The following is an 18,374-nucleotide window of genomic DNA, read 5'->3' as shown; positions in this document are numbered from 1 at the left end:
GTTTTCAGTCATAAGATTGAATAACTGTTATTCAGTATTCTCTAGTTCTTCTCCATTACTAAGGCCATAATGTAAACTGCCTACAATTTTAATACAGTGAATATATATAAAAAAACACCCAGCACGCCCCTGCGGGCGGTTTTATCCTTCAAGCTCGGGTCCTCTACCAGAGGCCTGGGACCTTGAGGGTCCTGCGCAGTATCTTAGCTGTTCCCAGGACTGCGCTCTTCTGGACAGAGATCTCCGATGTTATTCCCGGGATCTGCTGGAGCCACTCGCCTAGCTTGGGAGTCACCGCACCTAGTGCTCCGATTACCACGGGGACCACCGTTACCTTCACCCTCCACATCCTCTCGAGCTCTTCTCTGAGCTCTTGGTATTTCTCCAGCTTCTCGTGTTCCTTCTTCCTGATATTGCTGTCATTCGGAACCGCTACATCGATCACTACGGCCGTCTTCTTCTGTTTGTCTACCACCACTATGTCCGGTTGGTGAGTATATATATATATATATATATATATATATATATATATATATATATATATATATATATATATATATATGTATATATACTCTGAAAAGCAAAAAAGACGTCTGACAAACCTACATTTTCAAAGCTTCAGAAGGGTTGTGCAAATCAAACAACAGGTGTTTCAATTTTTATTTTCTGACAAAATATAGACATGAAAATTTATTATATACACAGCAATGTTGAAACTAGTCCTATAATGCCACTTTCTGTCACTATCTATCTATCGATCTATCTTCTGACAGAGAAATTGTGCACTGTTGTGGACAGAAAACAGTGTTATCACAAGGATAACATAATGTCCACTTGACACTCCACTTGAGATTCTATGTACTTTCCATCTTATGGACCATGAAGATTTCGGACAAGTCCTACTGCTTCACACTGGAGTAAACACATTCGGTCTTGCTGTTCCTCTCTTTCTTTGATTTTCTGGAAATGTTAACATTTATAGAAGCATAGTGGAGGTTGTCTGTATGAGCATTCTGTCAAAAAAAGGAAATGTATATGAAAAAATGCCTTCTAATAAAAAGTGCTGTGAAAAATGTGTTTTATGTTATTTAAATTGTAAAATTGTTTAAACAGATGAAACATACCTCTACAGAGGGAGCCGAAAATCTTGCTTGAGCCTCTAAATGTGAAATATACACAATTGAAATCTGATTGAAAAGCCAAATAAATGAATACAAGCTGTTAGATGTAAGTAGCACCAATGGTCCATACCTGATTGGAAGCTTTTTCTTTTATTCATCTTGTAGAGTACGAAAGTCAGAGAAACCACCACGGTGAAGGTGAAAGCCAATGCTCCACTCAAGAAATACACCAAGAAGTGAGATTTATTCTTGTCTGTAAAGACCCAGAATTCCAGAACAAGGATTTCAGAATGTTTTTTGCACTTTTTAGAGTTTTATTAGCGCAATATTGTATTTGTTGTGACAATGTTCCTTACCCTTATATTTCAGAGTAGTTCCTTCTCCAAACAGTATGTGTCCACATGAGGCAACAGCACAGTAGTAGGTTCCAGCATTAGACATATTTATGCTCTCCATAGGCAGGTTGTAAGTGCAGTTGTATGTTTGTTCGTTCTTCTCACACTGATCGTTCCTGCCTCCATGGGTGTAAAGGAGTCCTGGGTAAAAATCTCTAGAGTCTTTGAACCAGTAAACACTATGATCTTCATCACAGGTCCCAGTGTGTACTGTACAGTTCAGAGTCACAGAGCCTCCTGGTTGGATGGTCTCAGACGCTGACTGCTGCACTAAAGCTTTGATGTTTAAACCTGAACCTTTTACACTGACAGTAGTGCCTTCTGCAAATTCTAGGACTAAAGAAACCCGCCTTGCACAGTAGTAAAAACCTGAGTCTGACTTCTGCAAGTTTGTTATATACAAGTGGTTTTTCCCTATTTCTGTATCCAGGTTGAAGCGTGGATTGTTCTTAAATTCATCATGAAAAGTCCCATTTGCTTTAAATACATACTGAGTAGAGATGGGCTTTGGTTTCTGTCCAAGACTCTGCTTGTACCAGTAGAACCTCGTTGCATCGTTGGCTTCATAGAAACATTGTAAAGTCAAGTCTTCACCAACAATAGCTGATACAAACCGTCTCTCTTGCTTATGAGTTACGGAGAAATTCTGGTGAGTCAACTGAACTGATAGAGAATGAGACAATGCAGACACAGCATTAATTTTACAGGAAACATTTCATTAACATATGTGTATAGAGGAGCAGTCATAACCACTGATAGATTAAAAAAATCATAACTCACCTAAATTTCCAAAGATCAGACATGTCACATAGAAAACAAAATTGGCAGGTGTCATCGTGTGCAAACCTCAGTGTTAAATGAAATGAACCTTGACTTTTTTCCACTCTTTAGAAACAAGACAGCTTTTGATTGGCCATTGCAAAGTCATGTGATCTGCCCCCAGGATGAAATGTGTCTCCTGTGCATTTAACACAGAGATTTGTTGCCTTTGGTAGAATGATATAGCAACAGGTCCATAATGGTTGTGTCATGTTTTTTTTGTTTTTAAAAAATATATTTTTAGTCTAAAACTGATCATTACATTGAGTGTAAACACAAGTGACAACATACAGTGGAACTTATTCCTGTTCATCATTTACAGACTTGTGTACAAAAGAGACAGACTAAGGCACCTGGCACTTGCTGGATGTTTGCATGATATCGATCTCTTTGTGACAGTATGACTGACACACTTCTCATGCTGCCCAGAAGAGGCAGACTGTAATGAGGTCTGTATACACTTTTTTGATGCTGTGAAAACTGCAAACAAATTTCCACTCACTTTCATCCTAGAAGTGAGAATAAAAGCAAATGTAACATGGTAACTCTTTATGTTAAAAGGTAGCATGTGTTTTGTGTTCTTATTATTTTGGAAGGTCTGTTACCATTACTGTTATTTGAAATGGACTGTAGGTAATATGTCTGTGTTACCTAAAGGGTACTGACAGTGCCATTCAGGTAACACTATTGAAATTGACTTTGCTGCTATTTCTCTCAGGTAGCATCTATTTTTGGTCAGACTAACACACTAACATCCTCCCAAAAACCACAACCTGACACAGAGAGGAAAGAGTAAATCATTGCACTTTGAATGTCTGAGTCAGGACTAAGACTGACAGGGAGTAACAGCAGAGCTAGTAGTACTTAATGCATTGCAAAGAGCTAAGAAAAAAATACATTTATATATATCCCAACTTATGGTATGGAAGACATTTTTTTTTATTCTTTAACATTTTTAGATTTAAATTCATTCTTTATGGACTTCCAAATGAGTCTCTTTGCTCCTGAAAACCAAATACTTTGCAATCAGAATACATTTAAGAAGAGACATTGGTGGGCATGGTTTGTGGCGCAGCTGCAGGGGAGTGGAACTCCGTCAGCAATCATGGCTCACCTACATAAAAAGAATGAACTGGGTCCTGAGTTCATTGTTGTGTGTGTGTAAGTGCAGCTGCAGCCGAGTGCTGAAAGTAATAGCAACACAATAAAGTTGCCGAAGTGTACGAACTTTGTGGTGGGGTCCGTCATGCTTGCTACAGACATGTCAAGCATGCAAAGGAAAAATCAAATGTTATTTTATTTAGCTAACGTCCCCATTATGTTCAGTCCTTTAGACATCTCTGTATACAGTCTAATTTCTGTGTGAGTCAGCCTCCCCTGACACTACACCCTGAACCCACTGCTCCACGTCTCTGGGCATTAAGCCAGGCACGAACCAACTCCAATAACTACCTCACCTCATTTTTGCTCTTGGGATGCGTGCTTCTTCAGGTTGGAGTCCCGCTTGCCTCACTGACTCACTGAAAATCTCTCTTTTCTGTGATTCCAAACGCCGTTTACATGTGGACGAAACAGCTGTGTTTTCAAAATCACCCGTGTACGTGCGGACGTAGTGTAAAAGAGTTAGTAGTTTATTTTCTTACTACCTGCAGATTACTTGTATTTGCTTAATTGTTTACTAAAAGTTTGAGGTGTGAAATAAACCGCAATGGAGCAAAATATGGGTGTGTGTGGTTGGAGGATGTTCGTGTGTGTGTGCGCACGCGAGGGGTGGGGACGGCGAATGTTTTTCTTGTAAAACAAAGGGGGGGCCAGCAAAAAAAGTTTGGGAACCACCGTAGTAGTCGATGCAAAACCTATGGGACTACACCACATATTGTGTGACTCTTCTATTGCTACCATTTTTAGCATTTCGGCCAATTGTCTCTCGATAATTTGTCTCTTATGCTGGGGTAAGCTATAGGGCTGTGAATGCAACCTCACGCAAGGGCACGTTACAAAATGGTGCTCTATGACACTGGTATGACAGGTCAGGGGGGATACACATCTGCAAAAGGCTTTCGCAAAGCAGCAACAGCTGCTCTCTGAGCCTGTGTGAGATGGTCATCATAATGGAAAGAGGTGGGAATGGTGGAATTAGGCAACTCCAACTTATTTCTCACCAGGCTTACTAGAAAAGCTATTTCAGCCTCTCTCCATGCTTTTAGGAGGTTGAGGTGATATATTTGTGTGGCTCCTCCCCTGTTTGAATGCACCACATCATAGTCAACGTCATCCACTCACAGTGTGACACAAAGGGTTCTTGCTACTTGGTGAGTAACTTGGAGCTAGAAGAAGGGAGTAATACAACCACTTAGGCAATTTTCACCAGGAGACAGAAGCTGCGTCCAAATTCAGGGGCTGCATCCTTCGGACGCTGCATTTGTAGACCGATTACATGACAGCCAGGCGATGCAGGCTGTCTCAGACTCCTCCAAATGCGTCCTTCATTTCCCGGGTTTGAAGGATGGGTCAGGTGTATCCTTTGTTGCCCAACCTATCCCAGAATTCAAACAAAAGCGACGCTACTTGGTTTTAATCTTACTCTTTCTGAGTCTCAAAATAAACTTTTAAGATATTTTCAGGTGAGAATGTAGCTGTGTAAACTATAAATATCTGCTCGATTTATAAAGACTTCGCATATTTGCAAAAGTGCTCTAATGCTTTTGCTTTTCGCAGTCTTTTGCTTCTCAGGTTAAACATGATGATATATAAGTCACTTAGATAACTTAATGTTATTGTTTGGCTTTTTTTAAGTGTTGTATTTGGTCCAGAGTAAATGGGTTTGGCTGTGATTAAAGTTATAGTTTTTACACATCTGAATAAATGTCAAACAGAAAACGGATTAAACTGAAGTGTGAGATGGTCGAGAATTTACTCCAGTATCCTGTTATATTTTAGATAGCAAGGAGCAGATGGCTGACTTTATGAAACTCCACAGAGACAGCTGGTGATGCAAATCAGAGGCTAGACAGTCCCATTTTACAGCCTTGCACTTCCGGCCTTCTCGGTCTTTGAAGGACATGGCCCACGGTGTTCCTCAATTTTAAGTCATATCATATCATATATCATGTCCCCATAATCATATTAGTGGACAGCGGGGGGTTTGGAGCCTCTACTGTATTCTACAGGAACAAATCAATTCTTTTCAAACATGCTTTACCAAGCTAAAATAGATTTATTTGATCTTCAGTGAATTTGTCCATAATGTCTCCATAATTACATGAAATGCAATAAGGATAAAAACAAGCACATTGTTTCATATATTAAACTTGTAGAAAAGTATCACTAAATATCTCCTACAAATGTATTGGTACATAGAAAAAACGATGAAAGAACAAGAAAGAAAGGGGGAATCCTTGACATCACAAAAACAACAAACAGGGCAGAAGTTCCTAAATTTGTATCATTACAATTTTACCACAGTGAAAGTACAAAAATGTCTATGCTAAGAGACACCAATACAGCATTTCTCTAATAGATAAAGAAAATTGGCCACCTCATTTGCAAATGCCCATCTTTATTTGTTTATAGCAGAGTAAACACATTCATCGTCGGTGTTGTTTCTCTGCGTTCTTGATCTCTTGGGGATTTTAATGCTTAAAGCAGCATAATGAAGGCTGTCAGCATGCTGGTAACCCTGTTGAAAATGTGTAAAAGTAGATAAGAACATGAGTTCAAATTTAAACAATGACCATAACACAGAAGACTGTAAAAAGTTTGTTGAAGAGCGCTTTAACAAGTCATTAAAACATATATTCACCTCCGAACTTGTTGTTGCAGGGCCTGAAAATCTTGCTTGAGATTCTGTTTGTGAAACACAAAGTTACTGATTTAATTGAAAATCCAACTTTAGCTAAAACCAGTCTACGCTTTTACCTAAAAGACTCCACTTACCTGTCGATTGGTGTCTGTTACTTTTGTTTATCTTGTACAGCAAGTATCCCAGTAAAACACTGAGGATGGAGCTGAATGTCAAAGCTCCGCTCAAGAAATACACCAAGCCCTGAGAATTAAAGGTGCCTGCAACACAACAGAAAAAGAGCTTTTTCTTATATCGTATATCTCTATATCTTTAAATATTGATAAAGTGAGCAACAGATAGAAAAGGTTACTCACCTTTAGGCTCCAGCTTGGTCCCATTTCCAAATAGTATGCATCCACATGAGGCAACAGCACAGTAGTAGGTCCCAGCATGAGAAACACTCAGGTTACTCATTGGCAAGCTGTAGACACAGGTGTGCGTTTGTGTGCTGAGTTTGTTATCACACTGATCATTTCTGCCCAAATGTTTGTAAATGAGTCCAGGATGGGATTCGTCTGAGTCTTTGAACCAGTAAACACTGTGTTCTCCATCACAGGTCCCAGTGTGTACTGTACAGTTCAGGGTCACGGAGCCTCCTGGCTGGATGGTCTCAGATGCCGACTGCTGGACCACAGCTTTGATGTTCACACCTGAACCTTTTACACTGATGATGATGTTTTCTAAAAAGCTTAAAGTGTATAAATAGTAAACACAGTAGTAAGTAGCTGAGTCTGAAACTTGCAAATCTTTGATTGTCAAGTGATATTTGCCGTCTTGTGTATCCAGTGTGAAGCGTGGGTTGTTCTTGAGCTCATCATTAGAAGAGTTGTTCACATTATATTTGAAAAAGTGAGAGATGATCTTTGGTTTTTGTCCCAGATTTTGCTTAAACCAGTAAAGTCTTGCAGACCTGTCACCATCATGGAAACATTTTAATGTCAGATTTCCACCAACTTGAGCTGATATGAAACGAGACTCTGGATGAACAGATGAGAACATTTGCGCCTCTGTCATCTGAACTGTAGTGGAATTAGAAAAAAACAAACAAATGTACATTCAGTTCAATGTAATAACTTCACAACACAAAAATCTGAATTCATGATAATGGAACTTACCCATTTTTCCCAAGAACAGGCACAGAAGACCGAAGGCAAACACTGAAGACACCATTGTGGTGAGATTCTCGTGTAAAATGAAGGTTGCTGTGCTGCTTTTGAGAGGCAAGAATGTGTTTGATTGGCCAGCCAGAGGTGACACAGTATCTACTGTATGGAAGTCACGATCACGTGTTTACTGCAGCCTGTAGTGGAAAATACAGTATGATATCTAAGAAGAATTACATGGTTAGACATAGCCTATATTCAAAAATTATGAATCGTAATCAGATCTAAAACTTTAGAAAATGCAGGTTGGTCTGCATTAAATATGTTATATAAACTTGATCATTTTTTCTTTTTATTGGACCAGTTTTCCTGCATTTCCAGTATACCCCACGCTGTAATGAAAACACATTTAATTAAAAACATGCGTTGAGTAATAACTTGAGTATACAGAATATTGATTCTGGCAGTGAGCTCATTATAGATAATAAAAGGTTAAACAAGAAAACGGCAACCTCTGGGTCCAGAAAGAGATAATCAGGAATATTTTTATTAATGTATTCACACAGGATTTTGATGTTTAACATTCAGGATTAGGAAACCGTTGCTCTTAAGTTATAAATGCAATGTTACATTTTTAATTTATATCATTTTTACTGAGTTTCAGCATCTGTGTCAGATTATTTTACTCTGTACTCAACTGCTGTTTGAATAGTCACTGTTATACAATAATGGTTTTGCATTCCTGATAAAAGAACTATTCTGAGCTCATATGAGTTGCAGCATGAAATAAACAAGACCTGTTGAAAACTACAGTTTTGTTGGGTGTTTACAGCAAGTGGTCCTTGGGTCATGAGGTATGTGTGAGCGTAAGAGCACATCCTGCTGAAACCACAGAGGCCGTTGCACTGACACATCTAAATAGAAAGATGGTAAAAGGCACTGTGTTTGACAGGATGCAACCACTGTTACCTTTCTGTGCCTGTTTGTCCTTGTAACACACGTGTAGGACTAGTGCAGTGTTCAGACTTTTCATTGTCATATATTTAAATGTTTACAGTTGTGAACTCACGACGTATGAACCCTGCTTCTGGGTCCATTAAGGCTGTTGTGTTTTTAACATGTTTTAATGCTTTGTATCTTGTTCTATTTAATCTGAACAATCCCCTAACAAAGAGCAGTGATCAGTCAGTCCTTCTGTTTTTTATTACCACTAATTATTTTAAAGCTCAGTTTTTAAAACCCTACAATGTAGCTACAGCCCAGCCCATGCAGCAGAATATTAATGACTAACTTCATATTGTAGATGGATTATCTCAGTTGTTCTCCTGACTAAAGTTTTGTCCATTTACAGCATCCTGCCGTGTGATTGCATTTGTCCCTGACCATTGGGAACCCTCATGTTAACTTTAGTTACAGAGTTCACCCTCCAGCTTAACTGTGTTTATATTATGCTAACTATAGCTGTGTAGCTAGCCAACAAGTAGCACATCATTATATACCAGCTAGGCCAACTTCAGTAATCCTACAAACATCACTGCTGTTTAGTTTTCTGTCTTTATTTATGTCGGAGGTGATAGCTAGCTGTACGTTTTAATTTCTCAAAAATCCCTCAGTCAGAACATGGTATATCATCTTTAGATGGAAACTAGTGAGCTAACTCAATGCTAACTTCATAAATTCTATTTTGGCAGATAATTGGATGTTAAAATTAATTGTTACACCTGGTAGAGCAGCCACACTGTTCATTTTATTACAGATGAAAGAATTCAGACAGTTTTTAACTCTCAGTGACGCTGCAGTGTTCGTTTGACTTTGGGACCTGAAGTGGAGTTTGGATCCAGCTAATGATGTCAGACTTAAGGACCGTATTTACTTGACTCAGTTTTGTTCCACCTCTTTGCTCTCCGACTACCTACCTGGACTTGGTCAGGATTGTTGCATTCGGTTGTTCAGGACTGAGTAGATGATATCTGACTGCTTCATCTTCTACGATCAGACATAACATTGATACCAACTGTCTAATATTGTGGTAGTTCATCTTTTGCTGCCAACGCGTGAAATGGACACGCATGCAGAAGTACCAGCAGAAGGAGTTATTTTATTTCAACCACACATGAAAAATAATCACGAGAAAGCAACACTGTTACAGCGGGAAATGACGTTGTGTTTTATGGAACGGACCCAAATTGCAGACGGGAGAAATGAACTGTTGTCTAAACAAAAAACATTATTGCAGCTGATAGAAAAAACAGAAAAACAAGGCGAGGCAAAACAAGGGTGAAACTAAACTGAAACCTGGGATATGACGATGGCCAAGAACATGAAACTGGACAGGAGCATGCGAGAACGTAACTATGAAACAAACCAAACATGAAACAGAACATTAGGATAAAACTCTCAGACTCTATGTAACTTGACACGAAAACAAACAGATGACCCAACAAAGAACAGAAGGAGAAAGAGGACTTAAATACACAGAAGAGTAATGAGGGAAGTGGAAACTCCTGGAGAGACACTGTCACTACCCGATCCGTACCGGAAACCCGATCGGTACCCCGCATGCGCGAAAGGTGTCTACTTCCGGTCGAAGCATTTTACGATAGTTACGGGTCAGAGTATCTGTTAAGATGTTAAGAATAATAAGTATATCTTAACATGTTTCCAATAATGAAGCATTTCAATATAATGTAGACAAAAATGAAAAATAAAAAGATAGTTACGGATTAGGACTCCCCGGTCCTTACTGCGCATGTGCAAAGTTGGACCGTACAAATCGGGTCTACCCGATCCGTACGGCGCATGTGCAGGGGTTTTCTTCTTCTTCTGTTTGTTTAATGGCTGCTGAAGTAGGCCACAGCCATCAGAGAATACAGTTTCCATGAAAGGATGTGTATGGTTGCAACAATGCTTAAGAAGGTGGTACGTCTCAAAGCAACATCCACATTAATGACAGGACACAAGATTTCCCAGCAGAACATTGCCAAAGCATCACACTGCCTTCATTTACTTGCCTCCTTCCCATAGTTCACCTGGTGACAGGTGTTCTCCAGGTAAGCAAGGCGCACACACCTGGCTGTCCATGTGATGTAACAGAAATTCGATTCATCAAACCAGACTGTGATTGTTTGCTTAGCCAAGGAGACTCAACATGCAAGGTTTCTTCAGAGTTTAAAGTCAAAATACACAAAGGATGTTTTACATTTAAGACACAAACCCTTCTTACATTGCTTCGTGGTCCAGTTCTGATAACCAGGATCAAGATGGCACCCTGACAGATCTGCGGCTATGCAGCCCCATATTCAGATAAATGTGATGCACTGTGAAATCAGACACATTTCTATCAGAACCCGGATTAGCAGTTTGAGGTATAGTAGGACATCTGTTGGATGGGACCAAAAGGACCAGCCTACACACCCCACATATATCAGTGAGCTTTGACCACCTGCAAATCGTGACAAGAGCTGCAGTTTTGCAGATGCTCTGACCCAGTTGTCTTGCTATCACAATTTGGCCCACAACTCAGACTCACTCAAATACTCGCCTATTTTTCCTGCTTCTAACACATCAACTTTGAGAACAAAGTGTTTACTTGCTCCCAAATATCGTGACACTCACATGTATCACTTCACCTGTTAGTACTTATAATATCATGCATGATCAGTGTATATTATTAATACAAATAGCAGACACTTCCATTTTCAATATGATGAATAATAAAAAATAATTATGTATGTTTTTTTACATGCAGATCTTTTATGCAGTCTCAAAGTTGATTTGAACCAGAGATTTAAGTGAAAAATTTCATTTGAAAAGTGACGTTTTTATATGATACTGGGACAATCAGTGTGGAGCTTGAATGTTCTTCTTGTATTCATGTACTGTGTAGGGTTTATTTCTTTAATTTGGTACCAGAACAACTACAGTTCTTTATTATCAAGAGTTAAGCTGAATTCCCTGACACACACAATACTAACTGTCACTAACAGTTACTCGGGTCTGTGTTATCACTGGATTGAACGTGCACACACATATAAAGTCAAGCTTTGAATGTCTTTCAATTTTTATTGTGGTTTATCTTCAATAACATATGACTTACAAAAAAATCTTATAGAACATTTTGTTGAGAGAAGAATTTCGAATACAGTAAAATTACAAAAATCATTTACCAGCAGAAAAATCACCCCAACAAATAAAACAGAAACCACAAATGCATGTATTATATTTTATCTACACACCACAAACAGCACAAATAATCTATGAAAGAAAGAAATGTTCAAATCTGAATTTTATTCTACAGTTAACCTCAAAAGCAGAACATTGTGTCTTAATAACAAAAGAAACACATCCAGTTTTACTGTTGTTTGTACCACTGTAGCTGCACACTGTAGTACACACATTCACTCCAGGTCTGATCTCTCTGACTTTTTGATTGGTTGTACAGGTTGACAGTTGAAGCAGCAAAAATGAGCTTCTCTGTTTGAAAACCCTAAAAACAAGAAACGTATTAAAAAAAATATTTCCACAGATGTAACTGAACATTATTAACTCACCTTTGCATCTGCTCTGGAAGGGATTGCTTGAGGCTCTGCAGCATAGAAAACAATATATTAACATTCTAATTTCTAGAAGAAGTTGTGAGCTAAAAACAAAACCGTTACCTGAAGATTCACAGCCACAGTTATTGCTCATACACAGTAAGAAAGCCAGCAGTACACTCAGGATGGAGGTAAATGCAAAGGCGCCGCTCCAGAAAGTCCAGAAAGAAGCACGATTATCTGCATAAAGTGACACATCAGAAACAGATTTGCATCCATTAGTTGTTTTGGTTTTAGACGTGTGAATTGGAACAACTTTCACTAAGCTCAGTCATAATGTTATTTACCTTCAAAGTCCAGTTTTTTCCCACGTCCAAACAGTATGTGTCCACATGAGGCAACAGCACAGTAGTAGGTTCCAGCATTATACACATTTATGCTCTTCACTGGCAGGTTGTAAGTGCAGTTGTATGTTTGTTCGTTCTTCTCACACTGATCGTTTCTGCCTCCATGGGTGTAAAGAAGTCCTGGGTAAAAGTCTCCAGAGTCTTTGAACCAGTAAACACTATGATCTTCATCACAGGTCCCAGTGTGTACTGTACAGTTCAGAGTCACAGAGCCTCCTGGTTGGATGGTCTCAGACGCTGACTGCTGCACTAAAGCTTTGATGTTTAAACCTGAACCTTTTACACTGACAGTAGTGCCTTCTGCAAATTCCAGGACTAAATAAACCCGCCTTGCACAGTAGTAAGAACCTGAGTCTGACTTCTGCAAGTTTGTTATATACAAGTGGTTTTTCCCTATTTCTGTATCCAAGTTGAAGCGTGGATTGTTCTTGAATTCATCATGAAAAGTCCCATTTGCTTTAAATACAAACTGAGTAGAGATGGGCTTTGGTTTCTGTCCAAGACTCTGCTTGTACCAGTAGAACCTTGTTGCATCGTTGGCTTCATAGAAACATTGTAAAGTCAAGCGTTCACCAACAATAGCTGATACAAACCGTCTCTCTTGCTTATGAGTTACGGAGAAATTCTGGTGAGTCAACTGAACTGATAGAGAATGAGACAACGCAGACACAGCATTAATTTTACAGGAAACATTTCATTAACATCTGTGTATAGAGGAGCAATCATAGCCACTGATAGATTAAAAAAAAAATCATAACTCACCTAAATTTCCAAAGATCAGACATGTCACATAGAAAAGAAAGTTGGCAGGTGTCATCGTGTGCAAACCTCAGTGTTAAATGAAATAACCCTCTACTTTTTTCCGCTCTTTAAAGACGAGACAGCTTTTGATTGGCCATTGCAAAGTCATGTGATCTGTCCCCAATATGAAATGCGTCTTCTGTGCATTTTACGTAGAGGGTTGTTTCCTTTGATAGGATGATATAGCGACAGGTCCATAATGGTTGTGTATGTTTGTTTTTTTAATATTTTCAGTCTAAAACTGATCATTATAAAGAGTGTAAACACAAGTGAGGACACACAGTGGAACTTATTTCTATTCATCATTTACAGACTTGTGTACAAAAGAGACACAGTAAGGCACCCGGCGCTTGCTAGATGTTTGCATGATATCGATCTCTTTGTGACAGTATGACTGACACACTTCTCATGCTGCCCAGAAGAGGCAGACTGTAATGAGGTCTGTATACACTTTTTTGATGCTGTGAAAACTAAAAAGAAATGTCCACTCACTTTCATCATAGAAGTGAGAATAAAAGCAAATGTAATGTGGTAAGTTTGGACCGGCATTTGACCTTGCAATCCCCTCACTCTTTATGTTAACATGTAGCTTCTGGAATATGTTTTTTAGCTAATTATTTAGCTGCCTGAAATGGACTGTTGGTACAGCGCACATTCAGGTAACAGCATGAAAATAACTGTTATCTGATATTTCTTTCAGGTAGCATCTATTTTTGGTCAAACACCCAAACATTATCCTAAAAACAACAACTGGCTACTTAAAGAGGCAGAAAATAAATAGCAAAGGGGTTGAGATGCTGTGCTGTTTCAGTAGTGCCTCATGCATCAAAAATGAGCAAACACAGATTCAAAAGCAAGATCTTTCTGGAAGCTTATGTCATGAAAGTTTGGCACAGCTCCTTCAGTCATCAGCCTGTTCTTATATTAATGTTTTGTGAGCTGAAAACCAGGGCGTCATTGCCTTTTAGGAGAAGGAGAGATTATAGGAGTGATCACGGAAAGTCAGGATGCCTGTAACTTGTAACTGGCTTACTGTCCGCAGCACTTGCAGTGAAGCTAATGCCCAACATATTGCTTTGCTTTCCTTTGAAACACATCAGTGGATGACTGAGACCCTTATATTTAGAAGCCAGTCTGGGAAAGTCCCTCCAGAATGCTGTAGAATAGCATCAGACAGAATGGTTCATTGTCTTAGTAGCAGTGACAAAGACACCCCCAAAATAAAGAAAAAGAAAAAACATGCAGCAGGCTAGTCCTCGTTGCCTTAGTTTCATTGCAGCAATTCAAAAGTTTCTCAGCACTTTGTATGGCCCCCATGTGCTTGTATGCATGCCTGAAAATTCTGGGCCATACTCCTGATGAGATGATGGATGATGTCCTTCTTCCAGATCTGGACCAGGACATCACTGGGCTACCGGACTGTCTGTGGTGCAACCTGGTGGTGTCAAAAGGACTGAAACATAATGTTCAAGAGGCAAGTGTTGGTGCCTGTCAGTGTTATCAAGTCCAAGGAACTATCTGCACACTCTCGCATTGTTGTGCACCAGGAGGAACCCAGGACCCACTGCACCAGTGTAAGGTCTAAGAATGAGTCAGAGTATTTCATCCCAATACCTTATGACAATCAGGTATCCAAAAGTAACTGCCTGTCCCCTCTAATCTCTTCCTTGCTCTTGAAACTGTGCTGGGAGTGAGCAAGTATTGATTTGCCATCCTGGAGGAATTGGACTACTTGTGCAATCTTTACAGTCCATGTATCACATCATGCTACCATTAGTATAGCATAGAGCTGGGCGATATAAGATTTTTTCATATCACGATATGTTTTTTTCATTTCAGGCGATAACGATATATATCACGATATAAGCCAAATAACTATATTTGTAAGATTTAAATGTGCCGTTGCTCACAAGTAAAATGTGAAATAATCAGCAGCTTGTTTTGATTTAAATATTTATTTCCCATAATAAGTTCAACAGGGTAGATGTACTTAAGGAACATGAGACTTTTTCAGATAAATAAAGGCAAATATTGCAAACTACACAAAAGGCAGCCGCTAAAGCGTTTAAGTTTCAAAATAGAACAAACGAAACAGACTACTAAATTGTCAATTCCACTTAGAAACAAAATATTAATTCTAAAAATAAATCTTAGTTTGTTTTACAGAAGAACAGACAAAATTGACTAACTTTTGTCAATATCAAATAAACTGAGAACTAAAAGGAAATTCCCAATCTCTCTTTGTTGTATAGCTTAGCTTTTCAAACAGTTTTAACAGTTACTTTAGTCTGACAAAAGCCGAATGACGAATTAGCGCTTCCAGTCAGAGATTGAGTATGCACCGGTTTATTGTATTTCCAGACTTGCTTTCAGCACAATTTACAGTGCGCGCTACTCTGTTTTTTGTCAGACTTAAAGTAGCCGAAATACCTTCACACTACAGAACTTCTGTGGCTCTTCCGTTCGAGAATCTCTCCGGCGTTGGAACAATCATCGGTTTTCTCTTCGGTAACCTTCGGTCACGCTCTCGGTTGATTTCTCTCTAGTCGGCGCACTCATTTCCTCCATTACCCGGGCGGCACGGCGGCTGGCTGCTTCCCAAAACAAATACACATGTGCGGCTTGGCACTTGTGCTGTACGTAACAAGTCACGTGACGTGACGCTGCGGCTGTTATTGGTTCGGCTCTGCGCTAGTTAATTTGGATTGGCTGTTCTTCTTTCTTTTTTTTAAGAGGACAAGAGAGATGAGACCTATCGCAATAGTTTAACTTTTCTATCGAGAAAAAGTTATTTCGCAATACATATCGTTATCGTTCTATCGCCCAGCTCTAGTATAGCATATAACATTATGTATTACTGCTGACCCTGGCCAAATGTAAAACTAGTGAAAAAACAGTCAGAAAAGATGAGGACATTGCATTAACTTGCTTGTTTGCACATTGTAGAGTAATCCCATGTGAAAAGAAGACGTCGGTTCAGCATACGGATGACAAATGGTAAGTAAATGATGTTTATTTTAGGGCAAGCAAATTGTTGTTTATAGTGACAATTGCAGGGCTGCATAGTTTGCAGTGCATTTACACGATTTGCAGTTTTTAATGTATTCTTTGAAAAGAGAAATGCAGTTTTGCATGTATCGTCTAACATACATAGCTGTCAGTTTGTGCCATGTGTATGCCGATCTGACAATGTATGTTGATTGGACAGAACACCACCTTGCCTACTTCTCATAGTGCATGTGTCAGTTGTTTCCCAGGTAAGCGATGCATACACAATCTGCGTTATCACTGGATTGAACTTGCACACATATAGAGTCAAGGTTTGAAGGTTTTTAAATACAGTATGTTATTGTGGTTGAGCTTCAGTAACATAAGATTTACAAAAAACAGACAAATTCAAAATAAATTGAAGTTACAAAAAACATTACAAGCGAAATTAAAAAAAGACATTGTGAACATGACCCCACAGGAAAAACAAAACCCTAAAAGTGAAAGTATTATGCTTTATAAAGAAAGCGTGTTATTCAAGCATGTTTTAGAACACCACAAATAAACACGTTCAGTTTTACTGCTCTGTGTACCGCTGTAGCTTCACACTGTAGTACACACATTCAGTCCAGGTCTGATCCCTCTGACTTCTTGACCTGTTATCCAGCTTGACACTTGAAGGAGCAAAAAGGAACTTTTCTGCCTCTTGGAAATCCTGACAACAAAAGATTTATTATCTTATATTATCTTGTCATATTGTTAATATTGGAGGTTGATTTTCTTTAGGAAAATGGCAACTGACCAGTATTAACTCACCTTTGCATCTTCATTGGAGGCTCTTGTTTGAGACTCTGCAACATTAAAAAAAAAAAAAAAACATTCAAAATTCTGGAATAAGTTTTGAGGTAAAAACAAAACATTAGTTACCTGAAGATTTACATCCACAGTTTTTGCTCATCATACACTGTAAGAAAGCCACCAGTACACTCAGGATGGAGGTGAATGCAAAGGCGCAGGTCCAAAAAAGCGAGAGAGGAACACCAACATTATCTGCATAAACTACACATCAGAAATAGATTTTCATTACATTACATTTCAGAGGTTAGAATTAAAACTACTTTCAATAAACTCACTCATGATGTTACTCACGTTCAAGGTCCAGCTTGGTCCCGTTTCCAAATAGTATGCGTCCACATGAGGCAACAGCACAGTAGTAGGTCCCAGCATGAGAAACATTCAGGTTACTCATTGGCAAGCTGTAGACACAGGTGTGCGTTTGTGTGCTGGGTTTGTTAACACACTGATCATTTCTGCCCAAATGTGTGTAAATGAGTCCAGGATGGGATTCGTCTGAGTCTTTGAACCAGTAAACACTGTGCTCTCCATCACAGGTCCCAGTGTGTACTGTACAGTTCAGGGTCACGGAGCCTCCTGGCTGGATGGTCTCAGATGCTGACTGCTGGACCACAGCTTTGATGTTCACACCTGAACCTTTTACACTGATGATGATGGTCTCTAAAAAGGTTAAAGTGTATAAATAGTAAACACAGTAGTAAATAGCTGAGTCTGAACATTTCAAATCTCTGATTGTCAAGTGATATGTGCCGTCTTGTGTATCCAGTGTCAAGCGTGGGTTGTTCTTGAGCTCTTCATTAGAAGAGTTGTTCACATTATATTTGAAAAAGTGAGAGATGATCTTTGGTTTTCGTCCCAGATTTTGCTTAAACCAGTAAAGTCTTGCAGACCTGTCACCATCATGGAAACATTTTAATGTCAGGTTTCCACCAACTTGAGCTGATATGAAACGAGACTCTGGATGAACAGATGAGAACATTTGCGACTCTGTCATCTGAACTGTAGTGGAATCGAAGAAAAAGCAAATGTTGAATCAATTCAATATAATGATCTCACAACACCTTAATAGAGAGACATAATAATGATAATGGAACTTACCCATTCTGTCAAAGAACAGGCACAGAAGACAAAAGGCAAACACACAAGACACCATTGTGGTGAGATTCTCATGTAAAATGAAGGTTACTGATAGCTGCTCCACTTTTAAGAGGCAAGAATGTGTTTGATTGGCCAGCCAGAAGTGACACAGTATCTATTGTATGGAACTCACGATCACGTGTTCACTGCAGCCTGTAGTATGATATCTAAGATGAATTACATGGTCAGATAAAGCCTGTGTGTGAATATTATAAATCGTAATCATTTGGTCTACATTAAATATGCTATAGTAACCACATCAAAGCAGAAGCTGAGGTTCTTTTATCTTCTTTTTATTGTAATAGTTGACCCTCTTTTTTCAGCATATCCCATGTTGTGATTAAAGTATGTAGGATACTGACTATGGCA

At 39.0% G+C, this 18,374-nt stretch overlaps 4 protein-coding genes across 4 annotated transcripts; all 4 read right to left on the bottom strand.

The window, feature by feature from the left end:
- Positions 1 to 603: 603 nt before the first annotated feature.
- LOC146523240 (uncharacterized) lies at positions 604 to 2,389 on the bottom strand. Its single transcript, XM_085145928.1, has 5 exons — positions 2,297 to 2,389; positions 1,478 to 2,179; positions 1,252 to 1,374; positions 1,125 to 1,159; positions 604 to 1,013 (listed from the first exon to the last, which is right to left on the bottom strand). Exons 1-5 carry the CDS (start codon positions 2,349 to 2,351, stop codon positions 900 to 902), a joined length of 1,029 nt encoding a protein of 342 aa, XP_085002054.1. The 5' UTR covers positions 2,352 to 2,389; the 3' UTR covers positions 604 to 899.
- A 2,698-nt stretch (positions 2,390 to 5,087) lies between these two features.
- Positions 5,088 to 7,662, bottom strand: LOC146523239 (uncharacterized). Its single transcript, XM_085146012.1, has 5 exons — positions 7,295 to 7,662; positions 6,494 to 7,198; positions 6,272 to 6,397; positions 6,138 to 6,181; positions 5,088 to 6,014 (listed from the first exon to the last, which is right to left on the bottom strand). Exons 1-5 carry the CDS (start codon positions 7,347 to 7,349, stop codon positions 5,895 to 5,897), a joined length of 1,050 nt encoding a protein of 349 aa, XP_085002138.1. The 5' UTR covers positions 7,350 to 7,662; the 3' UTR covers positions 5,088 to 5,894.
- Positions 7,663 to 11,056: 3,394 nt separating this feature from the next.
- Positions 11,057 to 13,100, bottom strand: LOC146523238 (immunoglobulin kappa light chain-like). The gene is made up of 4 exons (XM_085145999.1): positions 12,987 to 13,100; positions 11,941 to 12,866; positions 11,833 to 11,867; positions 11,057 to 11,768 (listed from the first exon to the last, which is right to left on the bottom strand). Exons 1-2 carry the CDS (start codon positions 13,039 to 13,041, stop codon positions 12,157 to 12,159), a joined length of 765 nt encoding a protein of 254 aa, XP_085002125.1. The 5' UTR covers positions 13,042 to 13,100; the 3' UTR covers positions 11,057 to 11,768; positions 11,833 to 11,867; positions 11,941 to 12,156.
- A 3,760-nt stretch (positions 13,101 to 16,860) lies between these two features.
- Positions 16,861 to 17,925, bottom strand: LOC146523237 (uncharacterized). Its single transcript, XM_085146007.1, has one exon. The coding sequence runs from the start codon at positions 17,860 to 17,862 to the stop codon at positions 17,155 to 17,157; it is 708 nt and encodes a 235-aa protein (XP_085002133.1). The 5' UTR covers positions 17,863 to 17,925; the 3' UTR covers positions 16,861 to 17,154.
- Positions 17,926 to 18,374: the final 449 nt, after the last annotated feature.

Source organism: Neolamprologus multifasciatus, chromosome 3 (genome assembly GCF_963576455.1).
Source record: "Neolamprologus multifasciatus chromosome 3, fNeoMul1.2, whole genome shotgun sequence".
Taxonomy (NCBI): domain Eukaryota; kingdom Metazoa; phylum Chordata; class Actinopteri; order Cichliformes; family Cichlidae; genus Neolamprologus; species Neolamprologus multifasciatus.
This window is presented reverse-complemented; position numbering and strand designations above follow the sequence as displayed.

Bases quoted from the DNA above. Each gene is read 5' to 3' on its own strand.
- LOC146523240 (XM_085145928.1), bottom strand. From the start codon at position 2,351: ATGACACCTGCCAATTTTGTTTTCTATGTGACATGTCTGATCTTTGGA. The intron at 1,160-1,251 runs GTATGGACCATT...TTTCACATTTAG, and splicing joins AAGAAAAAGCTTCCAATCAG to AGGCTCAAGCAAGATTTTCG. The intron at 1,014-1,124 runs GTATGTTTCATC...TTTTTTTGACAG, and splicing joins TTTCGGCTCCCTCTGTAGAG to AATGCTCATACAGACAACCT.
- LOC146523239 (XM_085146012.1), bottom strand. From the start codon at position 7,349: ATGGTGTCTTCAGTGTTTGCCTTCGGTCTTCTGTGCCTGTTCTTGGGA. The intron at 7,199-7,294 runs GTAAGTTCCATT...ATTCCACTACAG, and splicing joins CCTGTTCTTGGGAAAAATGG to TTCAGATGACAGAGGCGCAA. The intron at 6,398-6,493 runs GTGAGTAACCTT...GTTGTGTTGCAG, and splicing joins GACCAAGCTGGAGCCTAAAG to GCACCTTTAATTCTCAGGGC.
- LOC146523238 (XM_085145999.1), bottom strand. From the start codon at position 13,041: ATGACACCTGCCAACTTTCTTTTCTATGTGACATGTCTGATCTTTGGA. The intron at 12,867-12,986 runs GTGAGTTATGAT...ATTCTCTATCAG, and splicing joins TCTGATCTTTGGAAATTTAG to TTCAGTTGACTCACCAGAAT.
- LOC146523237 (XM_085146007.1), bottom strand. From the start codon at position 17,862: ATGACAGAGTCGCAAATGTTCTCATCTGTTCATCCAGAGTCTCGTTTC.